General features: G+C 42.4%; 3 protein-coding genes, 2 non-coding genes and 1 pseudogene across 5 annotated transcripts; 3 read left to right on the top strand and 3 right to left on the bottom strand.

Annotated features, from left to right (window-relative positions):
* The first annotated feature begins 1,524 nt into the window (after positions 1 to 1,524).
* On the top strand, positions 1,525 to 4,031 carry LOC102707035 (60S ribosomal protein L10-2). Its single transcript, XM_015837253.2, has 4 exons — positions 1,525 to 1,578; positions 2,441 to 2,942; positions 3,049 to 3,130; positions 3,737 to 4,031. Exons 1-4 carry the CDS (start codon positions 1,569 to 1,571, stop codon positions 3,809 to 3,811), a joined length of 669 nt encoding a protein of 222 aa, XP_015692739.2. The 5' UTR covers positions 1,525 to 1,568; the 3' UTR covers positions 3,812 to 4,031.
* A 1,577-nt stretch (positions 4,032 to 5,608) lies between these two features.
* LOC102706757 (rRNA 2'-O-methyltransferase fibrillarin 1-like) lies at positions 5,609 to 8,887 on the bottom strand. The gene is made up of 7 exons (XM_040524658.1): positions 8,783 to 8,887; positions 8,400 to 8,707; positions 8,047 to 8,142; positions 7,865 to 7,942; positions 7,556 to 7,732; positions 6,093 to 6,161; positions 5,609 to 5,981 (listed from the first exon to the last, which is right to left on the bottom strand). The coding sequence occupies exons 1-7, from the start codon at positions 8,796 to 8,798 to the stop codon at positions 5,805 to 5,807; spliced, it is 921 nt and encodes a 306-aa protein (XP_040380592.1). The 5' UTR covers positions 8,799 to 8,887; the 3' UTR covers positions 5,609 to 5,804.
* LOC121054586 lies at positions 6,772 to 6,846 on the bottom strand. The gene has a single exon (XR_005811974.1). It is a non-coding gene; the product is annotated as a small nucleolar RNA snoR60 (small nucleolar RNA).
* LOC121054585 lies at positions 7,365 to 7,439 on the bottom strand. The gene has a single exon (XR_005811973.1). It is a non-coding gene; the product is annotated as a small nucleolar RNA snoR60 (small nucleolar RNA).
* A 3,359-nt stretch (positions 8,888 to 12,246) lies between the features above and the next one.
* Positions 12,247 to 13,805, top strand: LOC102706477 (F-box protein At5g07610-like). The gene has a single exon (XM_015837381.2). The coding sequence runs from the start codon at positions 12,255 to 12,257 to the stop codon at positions 13,404 to 13,406; it is 1,152 nt and encodes a 383-aa protein (XP_015692867.2). The 5' UTR covers positions 12,247 to 12,254; the 3' UTR covers positions 13,407 to 13,805.
* A 4,293-nt stretch (positions 13,806 to 18,098) lies between these two features.
* Positions 18,099 to 22,866, top strand: LOC102707585 (annotated as a pseudogene).
* The last annotated feature ends 1,086 nt before the right edge of the window (positions 22,867 to 23,952 follow it).

Genomic DNA, 23,952 nt, shown 5'->3' with positions numbered 1-23,952 from the left:
TGTATAATTAGTTTTAATTTTCATTAATATTTAATGTTTTGTTTAGGTGTCCAAAAATTCGATGCGATATTTTTAGAAAATGATTTTGAACTAAACATGGCCTCAGTAAAAGCAGGGTCTTGGCTTTTTATCTAAAATAAATAAATAAATATGAATACATGACCGGGTATGGAGTAGTAAAATGCTAGGCTGCTAAAGTCAGGCCCTCTTTGATTCAAAGGAAATTCATAGAAATTTTAGAGGATTTCATTTCTATAGAAATTTTCTCTATAAAGCCCTTTGAATCAAAGGAATAAACCCCATAAAATCCTATAAAATTCCTATGGAATGTCTATTCCCATATAAGTTTTGGAGAAATTTTAATAAGAGGTAAAACCTCATGGAAAAAATTATTTGAGTCTTTATATTTCCTCAATTCCTGTGTTTTTCCTGTGATCCAATCAAACGGTAATTCCTATATTTTTCCTGTGTTTTCCAATCCACTGTTTTACACATATTTATATCAGAATCCTATGTTTTCTCTATTCCGTCGTTTTTTCATTCATGTGATTCAAAGGAGCCCTCAGTCAGTCAAAAAGGCTAATGCGTGTGCGGTCACGCGCCGCGCGACCGCGCGGCACTGCCGGCCCATGGACCACGGCCCACATGCTATTGCGGCCCAAATTGGCTACATACATCTTTTTTTTTGTTTTTTTACTAGAGGTTTTAACTTTATAGGTATAAAGTTTACACGTATAAATTTATATGTATAAAATTTATATAATAAGTATATATATATATATATATATTTGTGTATATATAATATTTTGTATCTATATAGATTTTTATATGGAGAGTTTGTATATATGTGTATATGTATATAAAGTTTGTATGTATAAAGTTTACATGTATAAAATTTTCCATATATGTATAAACTTTACAAATAGGGGTTTTATGTGTATAAAGATTTATATATGAAAAGTTTGTATGTATAAAGTTTGCATGTTTAAAATTTGTACGTTTAAATTTTATACATGTAATAAAGTTTATATGTATAAAGATTTATATATGAAAATTTTGTATGTATAAAGTTTACATGTATAAAATTTGTATGTCTAAATTTTATATGTGTAAAGTTTATATATATATATATAATATATATATATATATATATATATATATAATTTATCAGTCGGTGCACGGTGGGCCGATCAGTTTCACTGGGCCGTACAGCGTGTGGGCCTATAGAAAGAGAGGTAGAAGGAGGAATTCCGTAGAAGGACGATGCGTTCGCTCGCGCAGTCCGCCCGCGACCGAGCGCCAATCAGACCTGCCCTCAGTCAGTCAGCACAGCAGAACACACTAGAAGAGGTGGCCCAGTTGGAATGGGCTTCTATGGGTTCCTCAAGCCCAGCACGCAATCGCCACCGTCCAATCCATCCATCCATCGGTCACGCGTGACGCACGCAAACAGCTCGGACCCTAGCTGCAGCGCGGCGCCCCTCTATATAAGCCTTCCGCGCGGCGCCCCTCCGAACCCTAGCTGCAGCGCCGCCGCCTCTCCGTCTCGTCCCGCCGCCGCCGTCGCCATGGGGAGGAGTAAGTCTCTCGCCATGTCGCTCTCTTTATCGTCTCGTTTGGCCGGTGCTGTTCTAGCGGCTGGATCGGGTCGCCGCGGCTGCTTGATGATGTGGGCGCGGTTTGGGATCCGTGGTAGATGGCGCGCAACCTTTGTGCTACCGGTGTTGATCACTTGATCTATGCTCATGCTGCGCGTTGATGATTGTTAGTTGTTTCGTTGCGTATCTCCTTAGTTTTATTTAGCCTTAGCCTGGGGCGGAACTAGGAGTTGTCTAAACCTAGGGCTCAAATGATAGAGTATAAATTATTTAGATAAATTTTAGCTAAAACTTAATATATTTCTAATGAAATTTTTAGCCAGGCGTGGGGCTTAAGCCCAAGCTGCCCCACGCCTGGCTCCGCCCGGGCCTTAGGTATGAAGTTTTTTTTTAAGTATTTGGCTTTTAGGATGTGAATATTGTAGTATAATTCGATTAATTGCTGTATGTGAATCCAAATGAACTGTATCCTTTGCTAATTAGAAATGGCCTCCGTGTTTTCTAATTAGAAATGGGTTTGTTTGTGTGTTGGTTACCAACTGGGATTCCCGGTAGTGAATTTCGTTACTTCCATACCATTTTGTGCTCATATATTGATTGTTTATAGATCATATTTGGTTGTTCATTGATCATATTTTAGTTTGCAAAGAAGTCAGGCATGTCCTATTGTAAGTATAATTTATGCTGCTCAGTCTACAGTGGGTGCTGTAGGTGCTTTTGGATATGTATATGCTTTTGGATATGTATAAGCAATTTCTTCTCTGCGCTACGCAATTCACGCTGCTGTCTGCCTTTTTTGCTGAGTTGTTAGTAACTAGACTTTGTGGCTTTGCCTTGGTTAGGACCTGCGAGGTGCTATCGCCAGATCAAGAACAAGCCCTACCCCAAGTCGAGGTACTGCCGTGGTGTCCCTGACCCCAAGATCAGGATCTACGATGTTGGGATGAAGAAGAAGGGCGTGGATGAGTTCTCCCACTGCGTGCATCTCGTCTCTTGGGAGAAGGAGAATGTCACTAGTGAGGCTCTTGAGGCTGCACGTATCGCGTGCAACAAGTACATGACCAAGTCTGCAGGAAAGGATGCCTTCCACCTCCGGGTTCGGGTTCACCCATTCCATGTGCTTCGTATCAACAAGATGCTTTCGTGTGCTGGGGCGGATAGGCTCCAGACTGGGATGAGGGGTGCTTTTGGAAAGCCACAGGGCACCTGCGCTAGGGTGGATATTGGCCAGGTCCTCCTTTCCGTGCGGTGCAAGCCCAACAATGCGGTCCATGCCAGCGAAGCCCTCCGTCGTGCCAAGTTCAAGTTCCCTGGCCGCCAAAAGATCATTGAAAGTAGAAAGTGGTAAGTACCATATAAGGCGATGCTCACATGATACATGCACATCTCATTTTCTAATATGTCATTCATATGTCCGATCTTGTGCAAATTCTAATCTACACTTGTTCAGGGGTTTCACCAAGTTCAACCGTGATCAGTATGTCAAACTCAAGAGTGAGGGTAGAATTGTGCCTGATGGCGTCAATGCTAAGGTAACCATGCTGTTTCTTAACTAATGTTTATCTTTATATGTTAAAAATCAGGATGAGCATTTTAATGCTTTAATTTTAGTGTTTCGTTGGCTTATCCAGTTAATGTTAACCCAGGTAGGAATGCTTTTTGTTTTTTGTTTCTGACTTGCCGGTCCTTTTTGTAACGTCTGTCACTCATACTCATGAATAAATACGGTTATTGAAGTCCAATTTTTGCACCTTAAACTTTCATGAAAGTTCATTTCCACCCTTAAAAACAAAGCCGGTTATTTTTCACCCTAAACTTTTAGAAACCTGACATACTTCATCCTTGATTGTAAATAGCTTTTTATGTAGTTGAGGATCTTGCTCGGTTTTGGAAGTATAGGATTACAAATAGCTTTTTATGTAGCTGAGGGTGAAAATTCCTGTGAAAGTTGAAGGGCTATAAATGGACTTTGCCTTTTATGTTGCCTGTTCAGTTATTATTATTTCTTTATCCTGTTGGGAATGTTTAGCTGTTTACTTTTGTTTTATGGCTTGGCGAAATTTACTGTAGTGTTGTCATACACACGCGTTGACAAAGCTGCACGGATCATCTTACCTTGTACTATCTTTGTTGTGCAGCTACTTGGTTGCCATGGTCGTCTGTCTGCTCGTGCCCCGGGTCAGGCTTTCCTTTCAGAGGACATCGCTGCCTAGATATCCATCTTTATCTGTGTGAAGCCAAAATTTGAGACGTTTTATGTTAGACGCACTCATTTCGCTTTTTTTCTTGAACCTTGAATATCAAAGAGTATTGGTGGCTATTTCGTTTTTGTCTGAAGCTGTATCTTGTGTTGAACAACATCGTTACTTACCTGCGATATCAGATGACTCTCGTATCGTTAATGGGTCGTTGCTGTTTATTTCACTTGTTATCTATGGTTGGCTCATATGGTGGACCTTGCCACCTTGGATCGGCAGGTTTTTTTTGTTTTGTTTAAAGTTTGAACCGCTGAACTACAAAGCCCTATACTTGTGTTACCTGCTTATTTGCACATGATTGTTTAAACTCGAGTACTCTCTCCGTATCTTAAAATAGACTTGTGTTATTCTTTAAGAATGTTATGGTTAAAGTGGAGAATGATTATGATTTATTGAGATAAGAAAGTAGGTGAAGAGAATATGCTGAGATATTTTTGCACCATCTTTTCATTTCTGTTTATGATTATATGCCAAAATTTATATTTTCAACTTTAACTTTAGAGTAGATTTTTATTATAATTTATTTTCTACTCTTAGCTTTTTAGATCATTATAAATATATATATATAATTTTTTATTTATAAATATACCGTTTGGTTTTTTATAAGCCAAACGGTTACCTCTTTATGCTCGATCGAGACTGGGGTGTGGATACTAGAAATTAGGGACAATTTCCCTGGGCTTCTCTTCTCCGCACAGTAAAGCAAGGCCTAGGCTTGTCTCCATCAATTGGACCACCAACCACGTTGTAGTACGGTGACATGAGTCGCATAATCTCCACATCTTCAAGCATAATTTAACACTAAAGATCAAAATGGTTACACCATGCCATTTCCAGAAGACAACAACGCTTAACTGATACCATTACGGACAATGGTAATATAATAAGGTCATACGGACTGCGTGTAAGGTTTCTTAAAAATAGAAAAACATTAATTTTCTGGATTCTGTGACTTCATATTCTATCCGTATTCTATTTGAGAAAGCTTCTAACTTCTTGAAAATTATGTAAAAAGCATTAATAAGACACCGGGATCCCATTGTTTGTTATTGCTAGTACCTATAATGAAACTTATAGTAAGCAATATAAGATTCGAGTGACTTAACCTCTCTTAGAGTATCTCTAACATTTTCCCTATTAGTTTCTCCAAGCTAAAATTTAGTTATTCAAGAAAAAAAACTCCAATAGACTAGCCAACAAGACATCCGACTGGCCAAAATCACTGCTCATTTAGCCAGCCTTTGTTTAGCCAAATCGCCTCCCCAAAACGATGGGCCCCACGAGCTACCCCTTCACAGGCATCACAGAGGTTACGAGGTCATCGTCGTCGAGGTTTCGAGGTCATCGCCGCGAGCTCCCCGTGCCGCACCGCCGCCGGCCGTCCTCCACAGCCCCGCGCCGCGCCGCCTGCCGGCCTCAGGTCGCCGTCGCTGCCCGCCGTCGAAGCCGCGCGTCCGCCGCCCCGCGCACGAACGCCGTCCACGCTGCCGCGCACGGACACAGCCGTGCCACTTCCCCGCGAACGCACACTGCCGCGTTGTGCCATGCCACCTGCTGTCTCCCCACGACGCCGCGCCACGCCCGAACACCGCCGCCACCTGCTTCTGCGCCCGCATGAGAAGAGAAGGAAGGAAAAGGAGAGAGAAAGAGATTGAGGGGGGAGAGAGATTAATGGGGAGAGAAAAAGAAAGAGAAGAGAATGACACTTAGAATCCAGCTATCTCAAAATAAGTTGGACGAAGAAACTATTAGAGTAAAAAACGAATTTGAATGGCCAAATAGACATTTGAAGAGTCTAATTTAGACTATCTATTGGAAATGCTCTTACTTAGCATCATTTGTCCAAATTTCAGTCTTACAAACCAGGATGCAAATGAAAAATAATTCGCCCAAGAGTTTTGTTCAGCACTACATTTGAGCACAAGTCACACCACCAGTTTTATTCCTCTTAAGATTTACCCTTTTGCTTCTTGGGCATCCTGTAACCACCAACGACGCATGCGTGGTCACGCTCAAAGGGCTCCAATGTCACCTGCTCCGAGGGCTTGAACTGATCTGCCTTCAGCTTCTCAACTTCACTAGCAAACACAGCCTCAGCTGGCATGGTAGAGTCGATACAATTGGCCTGTTCAAACAATTTGTCAGTCCAATACTAGTAACATACTATATATCTCCCCAGTCTCAATCAAGGCGATTTAACTTCATGATTCAGGGGGCCACAAAAAGACAAAAGTACCTTGATTGAAATGACAAAATGTCCACCATTCTTCAGGAAGTAGGATGCATTGAGGGCTAAGATCCTAGCCTGCGGGATAGAGGATTCCATGGGAAAGGTTTCAAAACTAAAATCAGTGAATCATCAAGATTTTAACAAAGAGCACTGCTATGGAAGATTCCATCAAGGGAATTTCATGGGTGCCAACCTCCGACTCGAGCAGCAAACTTACAGAAACTATTGTAAGCATTAATTACATGTCAAAAACGTATCTTGTAGCATAATTACTTACAAAGTAAAAAACATATAAATGTTCAGAACTCTGACACTGATACAGAATTAGGAACTGTAGAATGACGAGAATTGAAATAGTTCTAATTAGCACTATGAAAGTGGTAGGGGCTAACAACGTAATAATAGAAGAACCTTATAGCAGAAAAAGTTTATTTATATTAAAGAAAAACGAATAATGTAGTATCAAGCTAACATAAATATGGACAAAAACATGTCTATAGCCACCAACAAACCACACAATAACTTCTATATGTACTGAAGTTTAATACTAGAGCGAACAGACAACCAACCAAGCAGCAAATTGCTACTATTAAAAAATAGCACAAATCAAATAGTCAATACTCATGGATGCAAAGATTAATACTCATAAATGCACAGAAAAAGGAATGAAACAATTAAAGCACAGTGCATTGGAAACTCGAATTTGCATCATTCTATTTGATGTCCTGAAGGGGAATCCAAGCAAGTTCATCGTATGCTAAGCCCAATCAAAACATTAAATAATAAGGGGCATGGTAAGTAGTGCTGGCACTGAAATGTAAAGTATACATGTGCAACACAGCCAGACCAAAGAAAAACTGTAGGTATACTTATGTTGTACATACAAGTGTGACTAGTAGGAGACATCACGGCCAACAAATGCACCCAAAATAAATCCATAACCATGGTGAACTCATAACAACTGACAACCAATTTCAAAAAATATATATTCAAAAAACATATAAGAAAAGGTGCTTCAGTACCCAAAAAAAATGCAGTTTCCTCTTACAATTTAAGTACAGAAGTGTACAAGATTAGTACCCAGCATGTAAGAATAGACCTTCCGGGTTGGAGGTTGCTTAAACATAAACTGGAATATAAACAGCTACCAATAAGAAAACTGCAAATTATTGAGATGGGATTTAAAAGGGTTGCATGCAGAGACACATGCTGACACCAAAGAAATTTTAAAAAGCAGGCAAAAACACCAAAGAAACTGCTGGTATTAATGGGCTCTAGTGCATCAGAAACTCGAATTTGCATCATCCAATTTGATGTCCTGAAGGGGAATCCGAGTAGGCTCATCATTTGCAGCCCGTAAGTAGCCAAAGAATGTCACTGAAGCATTGCACAATCAATTGAATACTAACTAGTAACCACATAATAGAGTATCTAAGGCCGAATTAAATTATAGAGTGAGAAAGATATACCTGATCTGGCTGGGCAACATCAGAGAAGATAACATCAACCATGCCAACCAACATCCGGTACCTTGCCGGGTGCCTGGCATCCTCAATGATGGGAATCACATTGGTCCTCTTTTTGGCCATGTTGACAAGATCCCTACCACTCCTGTGCGAGAACTCAACAGCATAGACCAAACCAGTCTGCAAAGAGACTCGATTAGCTTACAGCCAATAGCATACCAAGGTGACTGAATAGGGACTCGATTAGCTTACAGCAAATTGCATGCAAGGTGACTGAATAGGAAATAGGGAGGAGGGTAAATGATATCTCACCGGTCCAACAACATCAGACACATGAGACACTGTGGTTCCTGAGGCAGCACCGAGGTACAGCACACGAGCACCAGGAGCCTAAATCATGCGGAAAAATTAACAAATGATGTTTTTTTACACTAGAGCAATAACAACCACAGTGACAGTATAGCACTACAAGGGGATTCAGCCGAAAAACTTACAATCCAGATATTGTCAACACCACCAAGAACGGCAGCAGCCAACTTAGAACGGAAGGGGTTCCACACCCTGTATTCAACCTTTGTTCCATCCTCATTCTGTACATAGCACAAACAACATACATGAACATACTTTGCAATGTACACTACATAGAACTAAAGTAGAATAGAGCAATATGAAAAGAAACAGCTGCGTACACTACAAAGAGGCCACACAGCTAGCTACAGTACATTGAAATTATTTTTTTTTCCAGTTCTAGCAAGAACTAAGGAAGAACTAAATAGGTAGATAATGCTGCATAAAAGCGAATGGAAAAAATAAATAAAAATGGGAGGTGGGAGTAAGAGCAAAGGACCTGCACGGAGATGCGCTTCTCTCCGTAGACGGACTCGCCGGGGACCATGTTCCTGGTGCAGAGCGCGTCCTCCTTGGCCTTGGCGATGAAGATGCCGTCGTGCTTGTGCGGCACCACGACGACCTTGCTCCCTCCCTTCATGCCACCCCTCCCGCCGCCGCGACCGCCACCACGGCCCCTCGGCGTCCTGCCTCCCCTCCCGCTACGGCCTCCTCTCCCGCCACCGTCCCCGCCCCTCCCGAACCCCCTGCCGCCGCCGCCGCCACGGCCGCCGCCATCGCCTCGTCCACCCCTTCCGAACCCTCTACCTGAAGCAAATCACCGTGTGAGACCGAAACCGAGGCCAGCGCACGACGAGTGATCCTAGGGTTTCGGGCGCTTACCTCGCGGTGGCCTCATGGTGTCGAGTGGACGAGTTGCTCGCCGCCGCCGCCGCGGGTGAGGAGGAGGAGGAGGAGGGTTTTGGAGGGGGTTAGGGTTTGCGAAATGGGATGGGTGGGGAAGGGAAAAGATCTATAGCGGGAGGGTAGGGTTGATGTTTGATCAGGGCCGTTGGTGATAAAATGGACGGTTAGGGTCAGAGGCGAGAGGTGACGAAGGTGGGCTCGTGTTCTTTAGCGATATGATTGGTTAGTGGAAGAGGTGGGTAGGTTGACTCTATCACTGGATTGTAGAATAAGTTGGTTTTATTTTTCTGTTTGGTTGGATAGACGGGTTGGACCCTGTTTTTTATTTGGTGGAAGGGATGAGATGGGAAGGATTGGATCTGTTTTTTTTTGAAGGGATGAGATGTGATAAAGATTACCTCTTATATCTAAAATAAAATATTAAATACTAGGATTAATATACGAATAGTTGAATGTATATTTATATAAGTAATATATTTTAAATAAATTTAATAAATAAAATGAACACATCTCTGTGCGTCGTGATCGTCCTGGGACGGATCCGTCCCACCGTTTTGGTGGGATGGGTTGGACCTGTATCTGGAAGGAATATTCCTTTTCTGAGTCCAACCCATCTCACCCATCCACCAACCAAACAGGGTCAGGGATGAGTTGGCTCTGTTCCCACTCATCCCATCCCTGAAATCAAACACATCCTAGGTGACTGAGGATAAAAGAGTGATACATGATTTTATTACGATAGTTATCTACCATATATTGCACAAACTTCTCATCGTTGTGTTAGGATGTGTTTGGTTGGGGAGATTTCATGGGTTGGAATGGAGCCAACCCGGTTTTGCCCTTGTTTGGTTTGGAAGTCGGAAGGAGTGGGTCGGACCTAGGAGGGAATATTCTAGCCAGATTCGAGATGGGATGATCCGGCAAAATTTGCCGGACCGAGCCGACCCAGCAGAGTGCGCGGGCACGCGTGAAGAGGGCCCACGCAAGGGTGAACTCTCCGGAAAAATCACCGGTGCATAGAGCGCATCTCCCTCCTCCGCTCGCGATTTTTCTCCTCCTCGGCGTTTCTTCCTCGTAGGCGGCTCAACAGCGACAGGGGGAGGAGAGGAGGCTGCGGCGGCGACAGGGAATAGATCGGTGCTGGTATCAGGTGCTCCCCTCCCTCCTCTCCTCTTCACCTCCTGCGCCTCGTCCTCGCTATCGGAAGACGGCGGCGGCGAGGCCGATGACGTGTCGAGGCTGCCAAGGAGGGAGATGAAGCTGAGGCACCCGACGACCATTTCTTGCTGCCCTTCATTGATGTACAGGTCTTTCTAGATGAATATGATGCATCCTCTCATCACTCCAACATCTGCAAATCGGCAGTACCATACAACAAGCGGTTAACATTTCGTGCGAATTTCATCCATTTCAAAGTTTGATCGATTGTTCAACCGTGTCATTTGTTGCTTATTGATAGCCAAAAGACATATTGGCAAAAGAAAAATAATTTGTGATTATTATCCTTATATTACTTAGAACGTGGATTAATTGGCTTGTCAATGTTTTAAAAATACTATTTATGTGTGAAGAATTGATGTATTAATGCATGCACATAACTATTCTCAGTTTGTAAACTCAGTTGGTAACTTCACATATTTGTTGTGAGGAGGTAATCTCACCTTTGCATATGAGGAGGTTACTCTACCTACTTGTCCTACCAAAATTCATCCATCCAAACACAGGATAGGTTCATTCCATCCATTTTCATCTCTCTAACCAAACAGAAAACATGCTCGCTCTAACCCTTCATCCAAACAGAAAAATGAAACCGCTCTAAACCAAGAAAACAGGAATGGGTCTAACTCATTCTAACTTATCCCCAAACCAAACACACCCTTAGTGCCATGGACAGGCTCGATGTAATCTACCACGACAACAACAATTTCTTTCTCCCCTAGTAACAATTCCACTTATTAATCTACAAAATATTGTATTAATAGTTGATGCCCTTTCTTGACTCTAATATGTAATATGTATGTGCGGCAAACTTTTTAAAACTTGTCTCTTGCCTTTTGTATCCATTGCTAGTATAATAAAGCTAGAGAAAAAGCCTACTTCACCCCTTAACTATCAGGGTTGATTTACTTAACCCCCTAATATATGAAACCGGATGTTCCATCTCTTGACGTAAAAAACTAGATCAAATAACCCTTAAAGCGATTTTGTAGGTGGTTTTGCCATGTAAATGCTGACGTGGTAGTGCTAGGTCAATCTTTGTGCCATGCAAACAATAGTGTTACCACGTCAGCATCTACATGGCAAACCTACCTACAAACCGCTTCAGTGGATTATTTGATATAGTTTTTGTACTTCAGGTGATGAAATATCCGGTTTCATATATCAGAGGGTTAAGTAGACCAACCCTAATAGTTCAAGTGATGAAAGCTAGTCTATTATGGGCGCCATTTTCATTACGGCGATGGTGAAGCTATGAATAATCCACAAAGTAAGCATGATGATGTTGCAGTTATCAATTCACAAGTACATGATGCGGAGGAAGGGCAAGGTATGCAGAGGTGCAGGTGGGCGATGTAAGACTCTATCTAGTGGTCGTCAAACAGTTTACGGGCGATGCTGCCATTTGATCACTGTACGTTGCCATTATCAACCAAGGATGACGACGAGGAATCAGGGATGAGATCGAAATGGAGTCCCCTCTAGCCAATTGATCTTGATGTGAGACGACTTTAGCGCGCGATGTCTTATAAGTATCTCGATCGTACCTCCTTCAACTTAGAGGGGTCGCAATCCAACAATTGATTCCCCAACTCCAGCCATGGCTCGTCGGGATGCCACGGTTTACCACACAGAACACGCCCAAATCTGGACGGGTTGTTGCTCTTTTGCAGACTGGTGCTGCTAATCTCACACCTCGCTGCAGCGCTTCCGCCTAAACCTTTGTGAGAGGGGATAGGATATAGAGGGGAGGATAGAGGAAAAGAAGTGCTCATTGATATCTATGTCCTGCATATTTTTTTATTTTTTAAGCACATAAACGCCATGTCAGCAAAAAAAAAAAAGCACCTTCGAAAACACTAGAAATAATTTTGCACCGGTTTTCGTAGCTGAGGGGTCAAAATATTCGGTATTGCTGTTGAGGGGTACGAAAAAGATTGGAGTGAAGGAGTCAAAGTGAATTGCGCTTTCTGGGCCTCCATCTGTCGGCTGCTCCACCTCCCCCCAACCAACCGTCCCTTCCGCTACAACTCCGCTCCGCCCTACGGCAGCCGCCGCCGCCGCGCTCCCCTCCGCCGATCTCCGGCACGCGATCCCGAGCCCTTTCCCAATCGCGCCGCGCTCCCTTCTTCATCATCTGTATCCTCCCCTCCCCTCCTCGCCCCGGCAGTCTGAACCCTGCTCCGTTTGCGGTTTCGCCTTCTTGGGGGGGGGGGGGGGGGGGGGCGCCATGGCGAAGAAATCCAAGAACAAGAGATCCAGCAAGAGGCGGAATCCGGCGGCGGAGCTCACCGACGACCTCCTCGTCGAGATCCTCTCCCGCCTCCCGGCCAAGTCTGTCTGCCGATGCAGGTGCGTGTCCAGGCGCTGGGATGGCCTCATCGCCGACCCGCACCACCGCAAGAAGCTGCCCCAAACCCTCGCCGGCTTCTTCTGCCGCAGCGAGAACGAGGGGCGCTTCCCCGAGGAAGCGCAGCATTTCGTCAATGTCACCGGCAGGGGCCGGCCTCGCGTCCACCCGTCGCTCTCCTTCCTGCCTCGCCTTCAGCGCGTCAGGGTGGTGGACAGCTGCGGCGGCCTCCTCCTCTGCCGGTGCTACGTGAGCGCCCATGCCTTCCGCTACGTCGTCTGCAATCCCTCCACCGATCAATGGGTCGCCTTGCCGGAGTCCGGCTACTGCCCCGAGGGCGGCGGCGATGAGTTCTGCACCCGTTTGGGCTTCGACCCCGCCGTCTCCTCGCATTTCCATGTCTTCGAGTTTGTGATATATGATGGTGAATATGTGGATGGGGTGAAGATCTTCTCTTCGGCAACCCGGGGATGGAATTACAGTGAAAGCAAATGGTTCCCTGAATACACCATATCTTATGATCAAAGAAGTGTGTTTTTCAATGGCATTCTGTATATGATCACCGGCCCGAGTATAGTTGCGGTAGACGCGGAGGGGGCGACATGGTGGGACAAGCCGGTGCTGGAGATGGAAGACGAGCCGGATATGATTGGTTGGTGGCCTTGTTTTATTGGTAAATCCCAAGGGAAGGTCTTCTACTTCAGTGAACGCGGCATTTACCCTTTCAACCGGTCATTGTCGATATGGGTTCTTGAGGACTATTCGAAGGATGAATGGACATGGAAGCATAATGTAACTACTGAGGAGCTGTCTGAGAAGATAAACTGCAAGTGCAAAACCGGCTTCGACTTCGATGACTTATACTACTTCCATGTGGTCACAGTTCACCCAGATTGCAATTTGATTTACTATAGTTTCGGCAGAGACCGCACACTGATGGCATATGACATGGATAGTGAGGAATCGCATGTTATTCAGAAGCTAGGGTCAGATTTCAAGTTGGAGTTTGTTCCCTATGTTCCATTCTACTGATCAGAAACGTTGTCTATGGTTCGTTAAGTTTTTTTTTGTGTGTGTATTGTTGCTTGGCATTTGTTCCCTTAAATGATGTTTAGACCTTTCAGAATCTATGTACATGGGTCTTTTGTGAAGATCAGCATGAATGCTTTTCCACTTATCAATTGTGAAATGTTGGTTTGCTATTAGTCTATTGAACAAAAAATGTTCATGTTTGTTAGTAGCAATCACTGTAGGAATGTGAAATTTTAGACCGATGCTTCTGTTTCTTAGAGTTTGAGATGTATCAATTCTGACAACATTACTCACTTGTGCTGCTGTTAAGTATCAGGTTTGATCCAGTGAATATTAGAGGAAAGTACATGTATTTTCATATCAAAGCATTCGGGGGTAGCAGTAACATGCTTATGTGATCTGATGGAATGCATGATCTCTTAGAAGAAATCTGAGAAAAATTTCATGTGAATTCAGAATGTAAAAACGGTGCTGCTGCTGCTGCTGTTGTGCATTATCAAGTTTGATTCTTGCCAAAATTATATGTATGTTGCTTGTTGTCCATGCAGAAAGCTGAATTAAAGAGTGAGGAATACGGCGGCAGGGTGTTTTGGGAGCAGGTGCTCACCTGACATTTGACCCAAAGTGAACCCATTCTGTGGCTTAAATTGATGTTCAGATATAAAATTTTCTGAAATTTTGATGCAAAGCATGTATTTGGCGACTTCAGTTTCACTTATACTACATCCAAAAAAGACATTATCTTTCTCCTATCTCACACATACCAATATATAAACAAAACACTAAAATGCCCTTCATTTTTCAATTCACAATGCAATTGTCCCCCACTTTGTTCAATCACAACCAATTTGTTTGATAATATCTCAAACTTCAATACAATGATTACTATAAAAATGATGTCTTATGGAAGGAGTATCCCATATGGATAAATCGTGCTCCTGCCAAACAGCTTCTCGATGGGGGATTTTGATTCACTATTTTCTGTAGCAAACCCGACTATTTTCCATAACAAACAACTACAGGTGTATTACTACCTACGTCCCTAAATATTTGACACCGTTGACTTTTTTCTACGCGTTTGATCATTCGTCTTATTTAAAAAAATTTGTTAAATATGTAAAGTTATATATATGCATAAAAATATATTTAACAATACACGAAATAATATAAAAATAATTAGTAATTAAGTAATTTTTTTGAATAAGACGAAGTAATTTTTTGAATAAGACGAACGGTCAAACATGTAGTAAAACATCAACGGCGTCATTTAAGAATGGAGGGGTATTTCCTTCAATTGTGAGACAAAATTTGCTGACTCCCAAGTCCCAAGCAAGCCCAAAGCTTATCTTTGTTGTAGTCACTGACGTGTGCATCCGAAATGAACTTTTTAGAGACGTTTTTGCATGCTTGCTCGTCGAGCTGGTAAGTTCTGACCACCTTTCAGAACTTCAGTAGCAGTGCCAGTAGAACTGTATATATTCAGCCCACTTTTTTTTTAAAGATAAAGCCTCTCCATTTTTTAATTTGATGTTATTTATTTTGGATTTATCTCTAACCATTCGTTTTATTCAAACAATATACATAATTATTGATTATTTTATTGTGATTTATTTTATCATTAAATGTACTTTAATCATGATTTATAATTTTATATATTTATATTTTTTTTAAATGACATGAATGTTCAAACTTAGATATAAAAATTAGGAGAAATAATGACATTAAATAACAAAAATGGAGGGAGTGGCATACTGCTCACTGACTCAGAGCTACACGTACGCTGGTAACTATCCATATAATACAGCTGCGACTACAGCTTCCAATCCATGGTTAGCGTCAAATTCAAAAGTGCATATGATAGCTGCATCTGAACCATCAACTCTACCTAATCTCAGGGTTTATACGGGGCTGCAAACACAGTTATTCTCACCGTTCTCTATTATAAAGACTTTCTGGTATCGTATAAATTTATTTATATAATCTGGACATATATATAAAACATATACACAGATACATAAATAAATTTAAACAAACCCATAAAATCTTTGTAACCTGAAATGGAGGGAGTAGTATAACTTCACACTTTATATATAATATAAAGTATATACATTCATGAATTTAGACAAAGCTAGAAAATTACAGAGGTAGTAATACTTAATTGTATGCACGGTACGTGCACAAGGAGCCTATGTGCACGTAATACGTTTCCTACTCCTGATAAGCGTAATTTAGGTCGTATTTCTTGATAGAGGAACTATGTAAATGCCACAATATTCCCAAATAGTACAGATCTAATATATCACTACTCCTTCCGTTCTATAAAAACCCAATTTAGTATCAAGATGTTACTATAAATCTATATATATATGGATATATCGATGACTATATATCAACTATATTTATTTTTTTGAAACGAAAAGAGTACATATCAGATCTAATACACATGCATCGATAATTACGTATACCTTATACCACTCCATTGGCATATCATTTCATAATTTTTCTCTTCCAGAAAAGGAAAAAAATCTATCAAAGGTCCCTCAACTTAAAGGCGGGTCTATTTTTCATCCCTTAACCGGAATACTAGAAATATGTACCCCTAAACTTATCTAATCCGTTTAAAAAAAGTCCCTCGGCGGTTTTAGCTTATTTTTTCACTTGTTTTGCCGATGTGGCATCCAATGGGTCCCACATGTAAGTTTTTTATTTTTTTCTCTCACCTCTCCTCTCCTCTCCTCTCTCTCTTTTCTCTCTTAGAGCATCCCCGACAACTCATCTAAATTTGTTCCTCTATATCTTAGTTTGGATGGTCATCTAAAACAGTTTCATCCTCCATATATTTGTATGCTCCAACAGATCATCCATATTAAAGCATCTATATTCTAGTCTATTATATTTTATTGATACATGTAACTACCATGCATTTGTTTTATGTTTTATAGTGGCTAAAGTGGGGACAATTGAATTTTAGATGATGGAGAGATAACTCTCTCTTGATATAGAGGACATCTAAAATAGAGGATATAATAGATGTTCTGTTGGAACACTATTTTTACTCTCCATCCTCTGTTTTTAGAATAAATGATGGGATAAAAGAGCTGTTGGGATGCTCTTATATGCTTCTTCGGAGCGCGGCGGTGGCCATCATGTGCTTCTCCCTCTCTCTCACGCTATGCAAGCAGAATCGCCACCACCAATGGACGTGCTCGACCCCGCTCCGCCATCCCCGCTCTCCTCCGACATCTCGCCCCACTTCCTACCCTTATATATGCTCGCCGAGTCGCGCGTCCTTTCCTCGCTCGACCACCCCTTCGTGCCCACCCTCTACTCTACACACGCCTCGACGTCGGGCGCTACGCGTGCTTTCTCATGGACTATTGCTCCGGGGGCGACCTCCACGCGGTGCTCCGGCGCCACCCCGGTGGCCGCCTGCCCGTCACCGTTGCAAGGTTCTATGCTGTCAAGGTGCTTCTGGTGCTCGAGTACCTACACGCATTCGGCTTCGTGTACCGGGACCTCAAGCCAGAGAACGTACATCCTGCTCCGAGGCGACGGTCATTGTTGTGCTCCCCGACTTCGACCTCGCGCTCCCGACATCCGTGGAGCCCGCCATCCGCTGCCGCCGGGTTCGGAAACTCAACCACCGCAAGAAGAGAATCACGCCATCGTACTTCTCGACCAATGGCGACAGCATCGATGATGGCGAGATCCTAGATAACTAACTCACCCATATCTAACTGAAAATCTCCTAGTCAATCTCGAATGCACGCATGCGTCCATGCAAACATGGAGTGCTTCTTTCTCCTAGCTAGACGTGAGCTCATCCCTGGTCATATTTGCATGCATGGCTAACTAATTAGCTACTACTCACTACCAATCTCTCTGCTCACTCAACCATGCAACACAACCACTAAGCTAGCACTCACGCCATGCAACACTCGCATACACGTGAGCGACGTGACTTCTAGACAGCTACTACCATATGACAATACAAATAAAGATGCTGAAAATTATATAGCCAACGGGCGCCACGAACTCCAAGGACTACGTAGGCACGCACGAGTACCTCGTGCCGGAGCTCATGAGCGGGACCGGCCATGGCAACGACATCGACTGGTAGGCGTTCGATGTCTTCCTCTACTAGCTCGTGTACGGCCGCACGCCCTTCACGTAAACACAGCTCGACGACGAGGCCGACGCCGCGCAGCTGTGTGACCTCATCAGCAAGCTGCTCAAGAGGGACTAGCGACGACTCCAGCCAGCGCCGCCGCTGGCGCCTAGCTTGGCTAGCCCCAGCCCGGCCAGGTCGCCGCCCACCAGTTACACGTGCCCGGCCGTCGCTGCCCCATGCAAAGTGAGAAAGCAGAGGAAGAGGAGAGCAAGCCGCTAACATGTGGGGCCATCCTATGCCACGTCATCCGAAACCACGCAAAACGGAGTCAATCCTGCTCTAGGACCGAGTTTAATTGCACGGTTTAGCTTAGTTGAAGGGTAAAACATTTCTGGTATTCGGCTTTAGGATGAAAATAAACTCACGTTCTAGTTAAGGGACCTTTGTTAAACTTTTTCCTCCAGAAAAGCACCTCTTTCGTCTTCCGCTCGTGCAATTTTATTTGGGCCTTTGGGCCCACGAGGCCATGAGGTCTAGATAGACTCCCCCCTCGTGCCAATTCCCCACGCCGCCGTCGCGCTCAAACCCTCACTTCACCGGTTCATCGCCGCCGTCTCGAGCGGTGCGCAACGCAACGCCGGCGAGCCTTTCACCGCTCCACTGCCGGCGCTACATTGTTCATCTGCTCCCCTATTGTCTCACCTCCGATCCACCTGCAGTTTGCGCTTTCTTGGTGCTATGACGAAGAAATCCAAGATCAAGAGGTCCAGCACGGCGCGGAATCCGGCGGCGGAGCTCACCGATGACCTCGTCGTCGAGATCCTCTCCCTCCTCCCCGCCAAGTCGGTCTGCCGATGCAAGTGCGTGTCCAGGCGCTGGCGCGGCCTCATCGCCGACGCCGGCCACCGCAAGAAGCTGCCCCAAACCCTCGCCGGCTTCTTCTACCGCAGCGAGAGCGGCACACGGTTCCCTATGGAGGCACGCCACTTCGTTGATCTCGCCGGGAGAGGCCGGCCTCTCGTCCACCCGTCCTTCTCCTTCCTGCCTCGCCGCTTCGAGCGCGTCAGGATGGTGGACAGCTGCGGCGGCCTCCTCCTCTGCCGCTGCTTGCCACGGAGGAGTGGGTCGCCTTGCCGGAGTCCGGCTACGGCGCCGGGGAAGACGAGGAGGATCTGTGCACCCGTTTGGGCTTCGACCATGCCGTCTCCTCGCACTTCCATGTCTTTGAGCTTGTGCTGGATGAATGTGGATGTGTGGTTGGGGTGGAGATCTACTCTTCGGAAACCGGAGAGTGGAATTACCAGGAAAGTGGATGGTTACCTGATACCATGGTATCCGGTGATCAGAAAAGCGTCCTTTTCAATGGCATACTGCATTTGGTTGTCCTTCACCGTTTGATCGTCGCGGTAGATGTGAAGGGGGGATCATGGTTGAACATGGATTCGCCGGAGACGGTAGACGTGGAAGATATATTTGATTGGGATCCCTGTTTCATCGGCCAATCCCAAGGGAAATTGTGCTACGTCAGTGAGTACGACGCTGTGCCATTAAGCTTGTCAGTATGGGTTCTTGAGGACTGTACTACGAATGAATGGATCCTGAAGCATAATGTGAGTACTGTACAATTGACTGAGAAGATGAGCTACAGGTACCACTCCTGTTACTACCATGTGGTCACAGTTCACCCAGATTGCAATTTGATTTACTATGTTGCTGGCAGAAACGACGCACTTATGGCATATGACATGGATAGTAAGGAATCACATTTTGTTCAAAATCTTGCGTCGGATTTTAAGATGGGGTATCTTCCCTATGTTCCACTCTATTCAGAAATGTTGGCTAACAGCCGCTAAATCTGTTTCTTTCGTAGTGTTGCTTGATCTTTGTTTCCACGTAACGATGTTTAGACCTTTTCAGGATCTTTGTACATACGGGTCTTTTGTGAGGATCAGTAAGAATGCTTTTCAAGTTATTGAGTCATGGACCGTTGGTTTGCTACCTATTCCGTCGAATGATTAATTTTGATGTTTATTCTATCGAGTTATCAGTTGTGAAATGTTTGTTTGCTACCTAGTCTATCGAATGATTAATGTTGATGTGTATTAGCTATCACTGCAGGCAGGTAAAAAAAATCAGGATGTAAAACCGTGCTTATGTTTCTTAGAATTTGATTTGTATATATTCTGACAATATAATGTGGCTACGCTCTTGTACAGTATCAGGCTTGATGATTGCCAAAATCATGTGAATATTCAAGAAAAAACACATGAGTTTTCATATCGAAGAATTCAGAGGAAATGGCATCGTGCTTATGTCGGTTTCTGATGAAATGCATGAGTTCTTAGATGAAGGAACCTAACAAATTTCCATGTGAATACCTTAGAAACTGTGATGCAAATGTAATATCCCATATGCCTCTTTTGCATGTACTATCAGATCACATTTGAGCCTCAGTCCTCAGAGAGTAATGGCAACTTCAGGTTTTTAGAAGGAACGGAAGAAGGATGAACACTTGGCTGCAGTCAAGCATCATCTCAGGTATGTAGCTGGGACTCTGTACTGTGGGTGAACCTCCAAGAATGGCCATGGAGGACCTCTGCTTGTCAACTACAGTGATAGCGACATGGCTGGGGATGCACTGGTGTTCTGGTCTTCTTTGGATCTCTCTGTCCTACTCCTATCTGGTTGTCCATGAAGCAGAGGCTGCAGAATGCTGTGGAGGTAGGTGTGTTGATACCAGGTGTTCAGCTGACATTTGACCCAGATTGAATATAACATTTTTTTTTCCCTTTTGGTTTCGAATTGGTGTTCAGAACTGAAATTTTGTTGCGCAACGTTTAGTTGGGGATTTTGATAGCAGGTGCTCCTATATGTTTTTGTAGGTTGTGCTGTGCACGATCAAAAAAAATGATGAAACTGCTTGTATTAGGCCAATATTCATGGTCGTCCGTCTGAAAAAGCGAAAGTAGAATCAGATTCAGCAAATTCAAATGTACAACTATTCAATCCGATCGATCGGTTGCTCTGCTTTGCCATTTGCAGCCATGTATCCCTTCACAGCAAATTGAACTGAATCCATTTGTCCATTTTATTCTGGTGGGGATAGTGCATGTACACCTGAATAAAGATCCAAGCTTTTCTCTGCTGAACAGGATAATGCATGTACACCTGAACCCGATCAGTTGGGAGCTTCAGAATTGTACATCAGGCCACCATTTCCGCTATTACGATCTGCAGGTAAGTTACGCAGTTTTTAATCTTTTTAATTCACTTCTGACTAGTGATTATTGGAGATAATTCTTAATCTGATCTTAGGGGTTGTTTAGTTTGCAAATTTTTTTTTCAAAAACATCACATCAAAACTTTAAACACACATTTGAAGTATTAAACTTAGTCTAATTATAAAACAAATTTCAGATTCCGCCTGAAAATCGCTGGACGAATCTTTTGAGTCTAATTAATCCGTCATTAGCACATGTTGGTTACTGTGGCACTTATGGCTAATCACGTTCTAATTAGACTCAAAAGATTCATCTCACTATTTTCTCCATAACCGTGTAATTAGCTTTAATGATTATATATATTTAATGCTTTATTTAGATGTCCAAAGATTCGATATGATGTTTTTAGAAAAAAATTTTAGGAAGTAAACAGCCCCTTAGGCTATGCATGATCATGTAGTTCAGCATGATCTTGGGCCTAGGGGGGACTAGACTAGACCAATGCTCCTTTCTGGCTCATGGGCCAGAGTACTCCAGGAACCAGCAGAATGCTCACTCGCACATCGTGTCAATAGGATGAAGTACATGCTGCTCAGTGTCATTTGCATAGCTATGAACTATCCTGTATTAGTTCTCAAAGAAAAAAAAAGCAACTATCCAGTATTGCACATGTGCATAAAACTGAGATTAATCTTCCAATCCAATACCTGTAGCTAGTTGTCATATCTCACACCGTGCATCTGAATCATGAACCATTTGCACTTAATTATTGGGACTGTCTAGCGTACGTTTGACAGAAAACCTCCTAATATCTTGCTGAGTTTTGGATCGTTGGATCACTTTGAGACTCGTGCAAACACCATCAACCCTAATAGAGGTGTAGCTGGGGTCACCAGAGTACGAATCACGAAGCATATCCTTAGAATTTATAAGATTTTGGTCCTATTTTTTTTTCAAAAATGATTTAACAATTTCGTTATTAATTTTAGGTTTGTTCAGGTGTAATTATGCCTAGCTTCACACACATCATAAAATCAGAGCATCTGTACGGTGTATTGTCATCCTTCTTGCAGTACAACAACAGATGCATGACTAGTCGGGTAGGACCCAGGGTTCCTCAAACCGTGGAACTCGCGAAAACTGCGGTACTGCGCATCCGCGGATCCTGCGCGGATACCGTTAAAACCGCAAAAACCATGACAAATTTGAATCTAAAAATTTTGAATTTAAAATCCGCGGTTACCGCGCGGTTTCGGGTCAAAACCGCGCGGTATCGGCCGAAAACTGCGGCTAGTGTAATCTGATAATTAGGTGCAAATTAATTTTGAAAAAAGGGTAAAAATACAAGAAAAATAGAAAACTAGTACGTAGCTATATTTATGATATTTAGGACATGTTATATAGGAAAAAAGAGAAAATTTTAACATATTTTTTCTAAATTCTTGACAAATTTTGGCATCACAAGTATACTTACAATCAAATATTACGTATAAAACTAATTCATGTTTACAAACATGTGAATACATCTGTACATATATAATTTATCTTAGCTTGGGCACTGGAAATTAACAAAAAGCCTACAATAAAATATTACTAACTATCTACGTCACGAGTTAGCCACGAATAGCTAACACAATAAAAAATATGGCTCATGTATCAAGTATCAACTATATAGTCAACTAAGTGTTACAAACATTCAAATGTGTGTCTCCTGTATCAAATACATACTTAACTAGGTGCTATGAAGTGTGAACAATACCTTTTTTTTATTTTACCTAATCATTTTTCGGTATTGGATTTTATTCATTCGTAAATTTAGTTTTTTCATCAATTTTTTTCATCAAACATCATTACAAATCAATCTCTACATCATATATTTTTTTTCACAAATTTCCTTAAATTTTTTAAATTTGGATCAAATTTGCAGATGGTTACCGCGATATACCGAAGCCGTGCCCCGGCGGAGAGCGCGGTTACCGCGGTAACCTTCGCGGTTTCGCGAACCTGGTAGGACCACTACTGGACCTGATAATGGCCAGTTTATATACAAGCCAATGCAACTAACATTTCAAAATATCTGTTTACAAGTTACAAATTTGTAGCTTTAGTTATAGAAATATCCCTATATATATGCGCGTATAAACTGGAAATATTAAAATGCTGTGTGAGATTTCATTATTTTTATAATCGGAAGAATTTCATTAAACAATGAATTTACACCCGGCATTTATCTACGAATGATGCGCACATCCCTAATTAAGAAAATAATATAAGAAATACACTAAACAGACATAACACGTCATGTTGTCTCCGTTTCATACTATAAAACATTTTAACTTTTTTCTAAAGCCAAATTTGTTTAACCGAAATTGTAGGAAAATATAGCAACATCTATAATATAACACAAAATTAGTTTCATTAAATCTAACATTAAATATGTTTTGATTGTACTCTCTCTATATTTTAATAGATGACGCCCTTAACTTTTTAGCACACATGTCTATTATTTTTTTAAATATGTAAAAATGTAAGATACACTTAAAATATAGCTAGTAATAAATTCAATCATAACAAAATAAATGATATTTATGTAAATTTTTTAATAAGAATAACAGTTAGCAGTATGCAAAAAGTCAATAGAGTCATCGAGTATTAAAATATGGAGGGGGTATATTTATTTTGTTTCAAAAAGGTTGCTATGTTTTTTCATAAATATGGTCAAACTTAAAGATGTTTGACTAAAAAATTTAAAACAAATTTTATAGTATGAAACATAGTATATACTCGTTAGTTCAAAGTGACACATTTGGAAATCGAGGTAATACTTTTGAACAACATATCCAGGAAAGCATGTTGATGTTGTCAAAAACCATATCTAGATTTTCATCCAAATTCCAAAACATGAGAGATTTTCAATTTTATTTTGAGAGATAAACATGAAAGATTTTCATGAAAGCAACTTTTATATCCATATTAAAGTTCTTTCATCCAACAATGTGAACATGTGACTCATTTAAATTTTATCCAAGTCTCAGGATATGAGAACTAGGGTTTCCTCATCAGTAACTTATGGCACTTTAGGACCTGAGGCACCCTGTAAGAGCGGTCAAGCTACCCTAATCTCCCCTAGGAAGCGAGCAGGTGTTGGGGTAGCCTGGTGCCTGCCAGCATGGTGCGTCTAGTGTGTCGCAACAAGGAACTTAGCCGGAGAGGT

Source organism: Oryza brachyantha, chromosome 5 (genome assembly GCF_000231095.2).
Source record: "Oryza brachyantha chromosome 5, ObraRS2, whole genome shotgun sequence".
Taxonomy (NCBI): Eukaryota; Viridiplantae; Streptophyta; class Magnoliopsida; order Poales; family Poaceae; genus Oryza; species Oryza brachyantha.
This window is presented reverse-complemented; position numbering and strand designations above follow the sequence as displayed.